This window comes from Narcine bancroftii, chromosome 1, assembly GCF_036971445.1.
Source record: "Narcine bancroftii isolate sNarBan1 chromosome 1, sNarBan1.hap1, whole genome shotgun sequence".
Taxonomy (NCBI): Eukaryota; Metazoa; Chordata; class Chondrichthyes; order Torpediniformes; family Narcinidae; genus Narcine; species Narcine bancroftii.
This window is the reverse complement of record NC_091469.1, coordinates 14947951-14960648: the sequence shown is the minus strand read 5'-3', so window position 1 is coordinate 14960648 and position 12698 is coordinate 14947951. Positions and strand designations below refer to the sequence as shown.

The following is a 12698-nucleotide window of genomic DNA, read 5'->3' as shown; positions in this document are numbered from 1 at the left end:
CAGGGAATAAAGTCCTAACCTTTTTAACCTTTCCCTGTAACTCAGTTCCTGAAATCCATGCAACATCCTAGTAAATCTTCCTTTCACTCTTTCCATCTTACTGATATCTTTCCTGTAGTTAGGTGACCAAAACTGCACAAAATACTCCAAATTTGATCTCACCAATGTCTTTCACAAATTTACCATAACATCCCAACTCCTATACTCAGTACTTGTATTTATGAAGGCCAATATGCCAAAAGCTCTCTTTACAACTCTATCCACCTGTGATGCCACTTTCAGGGAACTATGTATAGCATCTGTATTCCCAGATCCCTCTGTTCTACCACACTCCTCAGTGTTCTACCATTTACCGTGTATGTCCTTTCTTGATTTGTCCTTCCAAAATGCAACTCCTCACACTTGTCTGCATTAAATTCCATCTGCCATTGTTAGCCCATTTTTTTCAGCTGAACCCGATTCCTCTGCAAGCTTTGAAAGCCAACTTCGCTGTTCACAACATCTCCAATCTTAGTTTCACTTGCAAAAGTGCTGATCCAATTTAGTCAGTTATTATTATCCAGATCATTGATATAGATGACAAACAACCATGGTCCCAGCACTGATCCCTGAGGCACACCACAAGTCACAGGCCTCCAGTCTGAGAAGTAATCATCCACCACTGCTCTCTGGCTTCTCCTGTCCAGCCACCGTCAAATCCAAATCACTACTTCATCATGAATACCTAGCAACTGAACCTTCCTGACTAACCTTAACCTCCTTGTGAGACCTTGTCAAAGGCCTTACTAAAGTCCACGTAAACAACATCTACAACCTTCCTTTCCTCAACTTTCCTGGTAAATTTCTTGAAAAACTCTATATAAGATTGGTTAAGCACAATCTACCATGCACAAAGCCATGTTGACTATCCCTAATCAATTTTTGGCTATCTAAATAATTGAATATTCAGTATTTTAGAACACCTTCCAATAATTTACCAACTCTGACATCAGGCTCACTGACCTATATTTTCCAGGATTACTTTTGGATCCTTTTTTAAACAACAGAACAACATGAGCTACCCTCCAATCTTCTGACACTGCAGCCATGGCTAAGGACATTTTAAATATTTCTACCAGCACCTCTGAAATTTCTGTACTAGCCTCCCTCAAGGTCCAAGGGAATATCTTGTCAGCCCCTGGGAATTTATCCAGCCTTTTTTGCTTTAAGACAGTAGGCACTTCCTCCTCTTTAATCTGTATAGGTTTCATGACTTCACTGCTTGTTTTCCTTACTTCCCACAACTCTGTGCCAGTTTCCTGAGTGAATACTGATGAAAAAAACATTAAGATCTCCCCCATCTCTCTTCACAAAGCAAACCACTTTGATCTTCAGGAGGACCAATTTTGTCCCTTACTATCCATTTGCTATTAGTATACCTGTAGAAACCTTTTGGATTTTCCTTCACATTATCTGCCAAAGCAACCTCATGTCTTCTTTCAGCCTTCCTGATATTTCTTTCTTGAGGTTTTCTTGCTTTTATTTATACTCCTCATATGCCCCATTTGCTCCATATTCCCTATACCTGCTATACACCTCTCTCTTCTTCCGAACCAGATCCCCAATATCCCTCGAAAACCATGGTTCCTGATGCCTGCTAACCTTGCCTTTAATCCTGACAGGAGCATACAAACTCTGTACTCTCAAAATTTCACCTTTGAAGGTCCTCCATGAACCTTGCACATTCTTGCCCAAAAAAAACTTATCCCAATCGAGCAATTCTAGATCCTTTCTCATTTCCCCAAATTTGGCCTTTCTCCAATTTAGAATCTCAACCTGAAGTTCAGTCCTATCGTTCATCATAATTTACTTGAAACTAATGGCATTATGATCACTGGAATTCTGCATATAGCTTTGTCACCTGTTCTGTCTCGTTCCCTAATAAGATATCCAGTACTGCACTCTCTTATTGCTACCTATATATGTTGATTTAGAAAACATCCCTGAACAGATTTTACAAACTTCAAGTCATCCAACCTTTTTACTGTATGGGGGTCCCAGTCAATATGTGGAAATTAAAATCTCCTATCACAGCCTTGTGTTTCTTGCATTTTTCTGCATTCTCTCTACAGATTTGCTCCTGTAATTCTCGATGACTATTGTGTGATCTATAATACAACCCCATGAGGGTGGTCATACATTTCCTATTCCTCAGCTCCACCCATATAGCCTCAGTAGACAAGCCCTCTGGTGTGTCTTGCCTGAGCACAGCTGTAATATTTTCCACGACAAGCAATTCCGCTTCTCCCCCTTTCAACCCCCAATCTATCGCATCTAAAACAATGGAAGCCTGGAACATTGAGCTGCCAGTCCTGCCCATCCTGCAACTAAGTTTCACTAATGGCCACATTGTTATAATTCCATGGCTATTCCATGCTCTGAGCTCGTCTGCCTTTCCTACAATACTCCTTGCCTTGACATGGATGCACTTTATAAAATTTCCACCACATGCAACCCATTGTCTCCCAATGGTGCATTCAGTTTTCACATCATCTTTACCTTCCTCCATGATTGGATATCTCTTGGGTTCACCAAGGTGTTTCATTGTTGCTTTTTTTTAATATAAATTCCTTTGCTGTTGAGGAATTTATGCTCAACTTAATTTATGGTTTTGCTTCTTTTTTTTCTTTCCATTTGGATCTTCCCACATCATACTGGAAGAAATGTTCTCTGCCTTGCACAATCACACAATGTCGAGTTTCTAAACCACATGCTCAGTCGCCAAGAAGATGATGGTGCCTGAAGAATGACCTGACAGTCAATGAATGTGAATGGAGGGATTCATGTACATTCATCTCAAATTGATGAGCAAGTGTTGTCCATTGCTGTTTGCAAATGCATCATAGCACAATGTCTGTCTTATGATTTTTCGGTGAGATGACACTGAAGCTAGTCGAGGCATTGTTTGTGTTCTTACTGTGGGAAAGTTGGATTGATGCCTTTAAAATAGATTACTGTTTTCAACAGAGAGGTCACTCTATAATGTCAGTGACCCTAAAAAATTAATAAAGAGGTTGTGATTTACTCAGTGGTAACACTGCACATAATGAAGACTTAAGGACCTGCCATGAGTGTGAACACACATTCTGTGGCGGTTTAGTCACAAGTAAATGATTTAAAAAGCTAGTGTTGACCTTCAGTTAACTTTAAGCTGCAGCCTGAGTCAATTCCACATAATTACTTGCAGTGTTGCAAAAAAGGTCATCTGAGGTTGCTGTTGTCTCCAGATAAATTTGCTTTAGTTTTACAAGGTCATACAAACAATGCAAGCAAAACACAGGCAATCGAGCCTCCCATCAGTTTACAGTGGAGAGGGACAGAACTTTTGGCTCTATCTTTTCACTCATTCCCAAACAGAGTCCTTATCCACTGTTGCCAAGATCTGATTTCATTAATGCCAATGGAGTCTTCTTCCAGGAATGTGCCACACACAACCACCACTGTAGCTGTATTCTGGCAAGCAGGAATTTCTCTCTAGTATTCTGTGGTATTAGAGGCCAATACTGTATTTTCCTGAATCAATGGAATTAAACATTGAACTCTTAGTTATGAATTTAAGAAACTGTAATAACACGCTGCTTACCTTATTCTGAATGAAAGATCATTTTTACCTAAATTGTTTTTCATTAAGTAAAACTTTCATTGCATCTATACATTGAACTTGTGGCATTCATTCAACATTATTTAATTGACTAGCCAATGCTTCATAAGTAAATGTTAAATAATCAAGCATAATGCAGCATAGAACTGGCACTTCGGCCCAACTGGTCCATGCTGACCAAATTGGCATTCTGGACTCACCTGATTTGCCTGCATTGGGTCAAAATTCTGTTCATGCCCATAAATCTGTCCAAATAGGTTTTGGATGTCAGAATTGGGTCCACTTCTGCAGCTTCCTGGATACAGACTACCCTCTAAGTGGAAAACATTGCTCCTCAGGTCCCTATTAAATCTCTCCCCTCTCATCTTAAACCTCTAACCTCCAGTTCTAGTTCCAGAATTCTAGTTCTCAAACTATCTTTGCCTATATTGTCGCTATTGAGCATGGAATAGGTATCAAAATAACCCCTTTCAAATTTCAAACTGTGGCTCAGTATTCATTGTGGAATGACGAGTGGAGTACTGCAAGGATCTGGACTTAATGATTTTTATCAATGACCTGGATGGAGATACAGATGGATGGGTCAGTAAGTTTGTGGATGATACAAAGTTTGGAGGAGTTGTGGATGGAGCTGAAAGTTGTTGAAGATTTCGAGGATATAGGCACGATGCAGAGATGGGGAGAGAAGTGGCAGATGGAGTTCAATCTGGATAAGTGTAAGGTGATGCATATTGGAAGGACAAACCAGAAGGCTGAGTTGGTTACTTAAGAGAGTAGATGAACAGAGGGACCTTGGGGTCCAAATCCATACATCCCTCAAGATCACGACACAAGTTGATAGGATCGTTCAGAAGGATGCTGGGCTTTATTAACAGGGAGATTGAGTCCAAGAATAGAGAGGTTATGTTGCAACTCTGCAAATCTTTGGTGAGATCACTCTTAGAGTATTGTGTTCAGTTCTGGTCACCTCATTATAGGAAGAATGTGGAAGCTATGAAAAGTGTGAAGAGGAGACTTACTAGGATGTTGCCTGGACTGGAAAATAAGTCTTATGAGGTAAGGTTAGCAGATCTGGGACTTTTTTTCTTTGGAACAAAGAAGGATGAAAGGAGATTTAATAGAGATCTACAAGATTATGAGAGGCATAGATAGTGTGGACAGCCAGTGGCTATTTCCCAGGGCAGGAATAGCAAACACCAAAGGACATAAATACAAAGTTAGGGGAGGGAAGTTCAGGGGAGACATCTGGAGTAAGTTTTTTTACATAAAAAGTTGTGGGTGTCTGGAATGTCTTGCCAGTGATAATAGTGGAGGCTGAAACATTAAGAGCATTTAAGAGACTCTTTAACAGGCACCTGGATGGAAGAAAAATAGAGTGTTACAGAGTGTTCTTTGTTTTTATTGATTTACTGATGTTACGGGCTGGCAAACTGCTGCAGATTCACTGTTTCTATGATAAGATTCATTCATGACCTCGGATGCTCTCTGTGGGTGCCCCAGTTTCTTCTCACATCCCAAAGAATTTCTAGCGGTCATATTAATTGTGAATTGACCCTGGTGTAGGATGTCAGTGGTTGGCTATGGACGGGAATTGAAGGGCATGCTGTGGAGACTGGATTACAGGAAACAATGAAGGACAGAAAATAAGAAATAGGACTTGGAGTTAGCTATCTGGCCAATCGAGTCATTCAAAAAAGAATGTGTCTGTTTTGGCCATGGTCTTACACCATAAACATTCCTTTTCCACATAACCCTTAATTCACATACTATCCAAAAATCTATCTAACTCTGTCTTAAATGTATTTAATGAAGCAGCCTCAACTGCTTCATTGAGCAGAGAATTCTACAAATTTACTACTCTGTGGCGAAAGCAGTTCCTCCTTATCTCCATCCTAAATTTCACGTTTCTGTAAGATTTGCCTCTCATTCACGATTGCACAGAGATCTGGCATTCGTTTGCTGGGTTCAATCCCCTCATTCTCTTTTATAACTAAATTTGATAGTTAACAAGTACATCAGGGACTGTTGAAAATATGTTCTAACACCATATTTCTCAACCTGTGCCCAGCAAAGACAAATATTTGTGATTATAATAAGCAAGTACCATGTAAAACAAGATTGTAAATTTGAAGACAAAAATAATGAAATTTCTAAAGAATACCTTCCCATCAAAACGAAACAGACATCCCATCAATGGTCCAGGAGCTTGCCTAACCCCTGCCCCACAAACCCACCCACCTTTGTGACCTGCAGTAAGAATAGGAATGCATAAGGTGGTATGTGGTGAAAATAGTCAAGAACTACCGATCTAATAAACTAAAATCTCCCCCAAATATAGACACATTCTATCTGCTTTGTAAAAACTCTGAACTCCACCCATTGCCCATTTTAGTGGATTAAAGTTGTCCTCAACTATTTTGTTTTACTTTCAAGGTTATTGATAAGGACATGAAAGGGTCAGTAGGTATTTTTCCAAGAAGTTCTCACACCCTGACCAGTGTTTATCCCTAAGTCAATGACACGAACATTTAGCAGCACATTGCTGTTTGTGGCAATGTGCTGCAGGTAAACTACCTGCTGCAATTCGGCATGGATATACTTTGAAGATTTCATTGGCCCGGAAGCACTCTGGCTCTGAATCTATTTAGAATGTACCAGTGGTGAGAGTTGCTGTGGGAACCTGAGACTTTACTGACTTTTAATTTGCCTTCCCCAGAATGAACACATTAATTAATTTGTTGATTAAAAGTGGAATTGGCAACATTCTCAGACAAATAAATAATTAGCAGAGCTTGATATACGCAGGGATCACTTGAGAGTTCAGAATTATTGAAGGATCTCTGGAGCTTAGTTCCTCTTTTCATTTTGAAACTGCAGAAAGATAAACACGAGGAAAAGCAAAAAACCTAAAGACGCTCCAGAATCTGATCTTAATCATGAAGAAAAAAAACAAGTAATATTTTGCCTGCATTAACTTATTTTGTGTTTTCCACCTTTCCTTTCCAGTCAATTGATCCTGGTCAGCAGTTTACATGGGAACATTCAAACATGGAAGTCAACAAGCCAAAAAATCGATATGCTAACGTCATTGCATATGACCATTCAAGGGTTCTCCTATCAGCTATTGATGGTAAGTAATGACTTTAAAGAAATACACATGTAGAACTTACAGCAAAAACACTCCATGTTGTCAGCCACTTCTTGAAAGGTGAAGGCCACTAACTTGGGATTGAAATTGTAGCTTCATGCTTCAGGAAATATCTAGGCTTTGTACTGGTGTGGGTCATCATTTTGGCAATTTCCTGGAGACAACATCAGCTGCTTCACTAATGTAACCCAACTCGATTCCATTCCCATTGATTTCAGAGTGGAGTAGACGTGACGTAAATGTGTTTTTTTTTATGCACCAGTCGTTTAAAATCCAAGCAGCAATGGTAAGAATGACCCCAGTGAATGTTAAAATGTTGGAACGGTTGAATTACAATCCTGGAATATTAAATAGCTCAGTATGATAATGTAGCAGAATGAAATTGTCAATTTAGATGCTGATTATCAGAACAGAAAAGGGCAAGGTGTTCCATCGCCTACTGTGTCTTTTGTGTGTCTTATGTTAGAATTGTATATCTGATAATCGACTGGCAAAAGTGATTGGCAACTATGTGAGAGTAGAATGGGATTTAAGAATGAAGCTCCATACATACACCCGCAATTTTATGTGAAGACTGCTGGATAGATACAGCATTGTTATCAGTTGGTATGCAGTCAGTCAGTCACATTAATTCAAGTGTAAATAGACACCATGTGGATGGTCTGGCTGTTGACTGCAGCACCAGGGTCGGTAAGGTTGAAGGCTTCATTAAAATGTGCCCTGTAACCTGCCTTGTTACTGGACAGTCTGAAAGAGAGACGATACCCTCCTGCATCATTCTGCTACCATTCATCTCCAAGGTAAGTCTTGTTGTTCAAGAATCCCTGTCACGGGTGTTCAGCAAGATGTTTCACTGGCCTTGGAAGGCATATAATACCTGTTTATATGAGCCATTAAACCCCAAAGTATTCATTCCCTGTGCAAACCAACTGCTCCTATTATAGCAGAAGTTCACAAAACAAATGTTTGCTTCTTTTGCTTGGCCTTACAATGAATGTGATTAGGGTTTCAGATTCTGAATCATACAGTGTGTGAATAAAAGCAATTTTGATCTCCCTCCCTCTCCCTGCAAAACATTCGTCTGTGAGCAGAACAGTTTTTAGGCAAATATATTAATGGACCAAGAGATGTAGAGGGATAGGTCCAACATTAGTCAAATTATTTTTTTTTAAATTGTTCAGTAAGCAAAATAAATATAATTGAGGCCAACAAAAAATAATGGAGGAACTCGGTAAGTCAGGAAGCATCCATGAAAGGAGATAGTCAATGTTTCAGCCCAGAATGTTAACTGTCTATTGCCTTCCACAGATGCTACCTGATCCATTGAGTTTCTCCATCATATTGGTCCAGTTTCCAGCATCTGCAGTCTTTCTTATTTGCCTATAATTGAGACCAGTGAGTTTTCAAAGAAAGTCAGAAGGGAAAATTGTGTTTCCCCCTGATTCACAGGGTGTTATTGACCAGTGAAAGGTGAATCTCAGAAAGTGAAGTTAACAAGTTCAATCTGTGAAGTAAGGAGAAAAGTCTAAATTCTTCCTCACAAAGGATAGTTGGAGGCAACTCGTATTTTAAGGCAAATTATGATCATCCAGCCAGATAAAATGAGGCAAACATAGGTTGGGAGGAAAACATCTGACAAAAAATAACCAGCAAAAATGTAGAAGTTACATTCTTAAAATTAAATGTATTAGGTTGTGCATGAGATTGAGCTGTGTATTGCTATTCATCTAGAGATTGAGTTCACATTGAAAAACTGGAAAGTATGCAAGATGTTAGTGTATGTTTAATAGTGCAAATATTTGATTTTCTGGTCATAATTATACTTAAAGTTGTGGAGTACAGGCCCTTTGGTTCACCACATTCTTGCTGACCTACACTTACACCGAATTTGTAGACATTAATGGTTTGCATTGTAATGAAAGCAAATTTATGATTTGGGACAGTTGTGTATGTGGAGCATGATCAAGGCTGAGATTCTCATGAACAGCATGGAGAGAGAGGTGGCTGCATCCCATTCTGTGATTGCACAAGCAGAAAAGGAATGGGCAACTGCGAGGGAGAGTGGCAGATTAGAAGGAGGTGTCTCACACCAAGATTTCCTCAGCCCCACCCCCCTCTCAAACAGATAATCCATCTCATGTAGCAGTGGGGAGATGGATTCTCAAGGGAACCTGGTCCAGGGCACCAGGGACACCCTGAAGGAGAGGAAAATCAATGAGGGAGTTACAGTAAAAGGGGATTCAGTTGTGAGGGAACAGAATAGTATATCTATGACCACAAATTTGATTCTAGCATGGTTTTGTCAGTTCCCTGGTGCTAGGGTGAAAATATAGAATGTCTATATAACATTCTGAGGTAATGCATGAACAACCAATGGTTGGTGGCAACAATTTTGGGGAAGGGACAAGGTTTTGCTAGATGAATAAAGGAAGTTTGAAGATGAATTTAAACAGAAGGTTCAAAGGTTGAGGGGATTATTTTCAGGCTGGAAATGTAACCAGTTGGATTCTTCAGTAATCATTGCTGGAACCACAATACAATTAAAAAAAAAACCCTGGTATCAGGCACCTATAGGGATTGGTAGATGCAGGATAAGTTAATTTTCCAGTTACTTGATATTGCATGTTGTGTAGATTGGCTAACTAATGTCGAAACGTGCCAACTTTAAACCCATATTTTTTACCTATTTATTTTCCACAATTTTTTTTGCCGGTTGCTTGAATACTAGCTAACAGGGGTTTTACTGTGAATAATGCACTAGAAAGAAATGGATGCACTGTGGGCAAATTTGCAGATAATACAAATGCAGGATAAAGCGAGCTGTAAAGTGGATACAATTTACAGGGAGATGTTGACAGATTGCGTGACTGGAGAAAAAGATTGATGAATGCAACAAATTGGGAAAAACATGAAGTTGTTCACTTAAGGGGAGCAGATAATAAAAATGGGTTTTTAGTTCAATGTGGAGACTACAGATAACTCCAGCAGAAAGGTGCACAGTTACAGGCCTGAAAGATAGCAAGGTGGGTGCATAGAATAATGAGGAAGGCAAATAAAATCTTGGCTGCTATTTCAAGGGAATTGGAGTGTAGAAGAATGACAGTTTTACTGTAACCGTACAAGACATGGTGAAACAACATATCTGGTATATTGTGAACTGCTTTGGTTGTTCTAACAGTACTTTGCTTTACCTGCTGTATTTAAGCATGAGTTGACTTGCCCAGATAGCTACCAAATAAAATTTTTCACTGAATCTTGATACCAGTAACAATTAACAATTCAAGTCATTTCAAAATCACCAGAGGAGGGCAGTTCAGAGAAAGTTCACTCAGATTAAATGGGTGTCTAGGGCTTGTTCTTTGAGGAGAGGTTGAGCAGGCTCGGTCCATTCTCATTCAGCAGAATGAAAAATAATTTGATTGAAACATGGTTTTTGAAGCAGCTTGCAGGGTAAAGGTAGGACACAGAAGAATTCCTTCTCCCAAAGGGGTTATTAACCTTTGACATTCCTTACCTTCTTTAACTCTGGAAGTTGAATCATCAAATCTATTCAAAGTTGAGATTTTTAATCAGTAATAGAATCAAGGATTATAGGAAAGGCAGCAAAGTGGGTTTAAGGAAAATTGGATCAGACAGGATCTAATTGAATGGTGCAGTGGGCTTCAGGGTCCATGTGGACTGTTCCTGTTAATATTTCTTACGATCCGGTGGTATTGTTAGATGCATTCCTTTAATAAGTTCAGTGCATGTGTGACCAGAATGTATCTTTGGATCAGGCTTCCTCAATGCTTTTAAATGTGGATTAATAACTCCATGGTATTAATGTAGTTTCATCAAGAATGTACTGAAGGCTATTTATTATATTGAATAAACAAAAAAAACATTGTAAAGGCATAAGTTCCATTAATATCGGAAAAGAAAAAAAATGGCTTACTGTTTTGGTTAAATAGACTTTATCAGAGCTTTTTATACAGTTTAGATTGCTGAAACTTTGCATTTGTAATTAAAGTTTATGATTGGCTATTGTACTTTGTAAAATGCTGAAATGTACAATTAAATTCAGGAACATCGTGCTCTATTCAAAGCTATCAGGATTAATTGGAGATAATTTTAACATTTAAAATACTAGTTACAACTAACTATAATTAATTGGACATTCTAAAATAATTATTATTTGAAAAACATTTACAATAAACAAGTAATTTCATAATTGGGTCTGAAACAGTGAGACTAATTATATTGAAATCAATTAATCCCTCATACCTGCACGATGGGCTGAGCAAAATATTAACCACTGTGCAGTCTGAAAAAATGTTGAGAACAGAAAAATTTAAAGTGCATTTCAAATTTCAGATCTTCATGTTCTGAATAATTTGCCAATTAGTTTAATTTGAGTTGCAGTGATCACTGACGTATGAACAAAGAATTGATACCACCCTTCCTCATTCAATGTAAGATTCACGTTGAGCCACTTGATTGATTTGGCAGTGAAGGCTTAGAGGAGATTTAATAAAGATATTTTGAAGCCAAGCATGGTTTGAATAAAATGAACTAAGAAAGATTATTTTGGTCAAATCAGTGCTGAGCAGTCAGCTGGCTTAAAGAGTATTTTTTTAAAGCTGAAGCAAAATGTTATGGAAAATGTCTTTGTACAGAATTGTTGAAGATTAGAATGTTATTGTTGTGATGTATCTTATCAGAGTAACATAAAAATATTTGAAAGCAAACAAGTTACAATGCTTTGAGGAACAAGCGGGTCGGTGACATTTTAATTTACTGTGATAATGAGCTGTGTTTGTTTGATTAGCACTTCAAAACCACAGTTTTGAATGGTTTGACAGTTCTTTGTTATATTCAGTTTATTTGGCTGGAAAATATTCAGTCCTGTGACTGAGTGGAGAAGAGACTACAGACCTCAGTTATGACATATTATTAATATATGCTGTACATACATATGCTTATCTATCTCTCTCTCTCTTACACTGTGTAAAAAAAATATATATAGTATATCTTGTTAAAAGCTGTATTATACATCAGAAATATTTATACCTAATTGTGTTGTGCCAGAAAATAGATTGAAACAACACAAATTCTGTGCATATGAGTTGTGGGAGAGTTTTCATCTTTCCTAGACAACAGAAGTCAAAAGGATAGGCAGTTAAAATCACCCAGGTCACCTACCCTGAGAGCTAAACTGGAATTCCTGATTTTAATCTGTTTAACCGAGTTTAAGAGATGAGGACACCATTAACTGGCAGGGTCCTTCTTCATATTAGTATGTGAGAATTTTATAATTTTGGCTGAGCATCCCAAATGGAAATTTATAGATTTTTTTTCTCTCAAGGGAAGGATTCACCCTCACCCTATTAATTACCATCTTCCCTCACCACTGGGAAATTGGACTGGAATTAAAATGGGGCCTGAAATAATTTATGCTGTTATCTGCATTGCTGCCTTATAAGGCACTGTGACAATTCATTTGGTGATGATCTTTCAAAGTAAATTTCTAATGCATATATATGTTCCATCAACAGATGTTTGAATGTGTGGGAAGATGATTATAATCTTAAAATGCACAATTCTTTGTCGGCAAATACTTAACTATGTTCAACAGTTTTCAGCTGATTATAGTCCCTAAAATTCTTGTTGGGGTTTCAAGGAGAATTTCCAACATAAGGTAAACCTGCCATGCTGAAAGCTTTGCTCACGAGTAAGAGTGGGAAGGAATTTGGGTTTGAGTTCATAAACCTACAAACATCAAGCAAAATTGGTTCCGTTTTAAACATATAACTCAGTTTTTCTCTCTCCATTAGTACAGCTTGACATGAATAGCATAACCCGCAGCCCTGCTATTTGCAAAATTAACGCATTTTAAAAAGATATTATCAACCTCTAAATGCTCCATGAGCC

General features: G+C 38.3%; 1 protein-coding gene across 13 annotated transcripts in view; it reads left to right on the top strand.

The window, feature by feature from the left end:
• The window catches only part of LOC138755303 (receptor-type tyrosine-protein phosphatase delta), a 1191445-nt gene that overhangs the window by 564893 nt on the left and 613854 nt on the right, over positions 1-12698 (top strand). For all 13 annotated transcript variants that reach the window (XM_069921133.1, XM_069921109.1, XM_069921060.1 and 10 more), the window contains one exon: positions 6647-6770. In XM_069921133.1, the coding sequence (XP_069777234.1) occupies positions 6647-6770 (124 nt within the window). The remainder of the gene's footprint in view (positions 1-6646; positions 6771-12698) is intronic.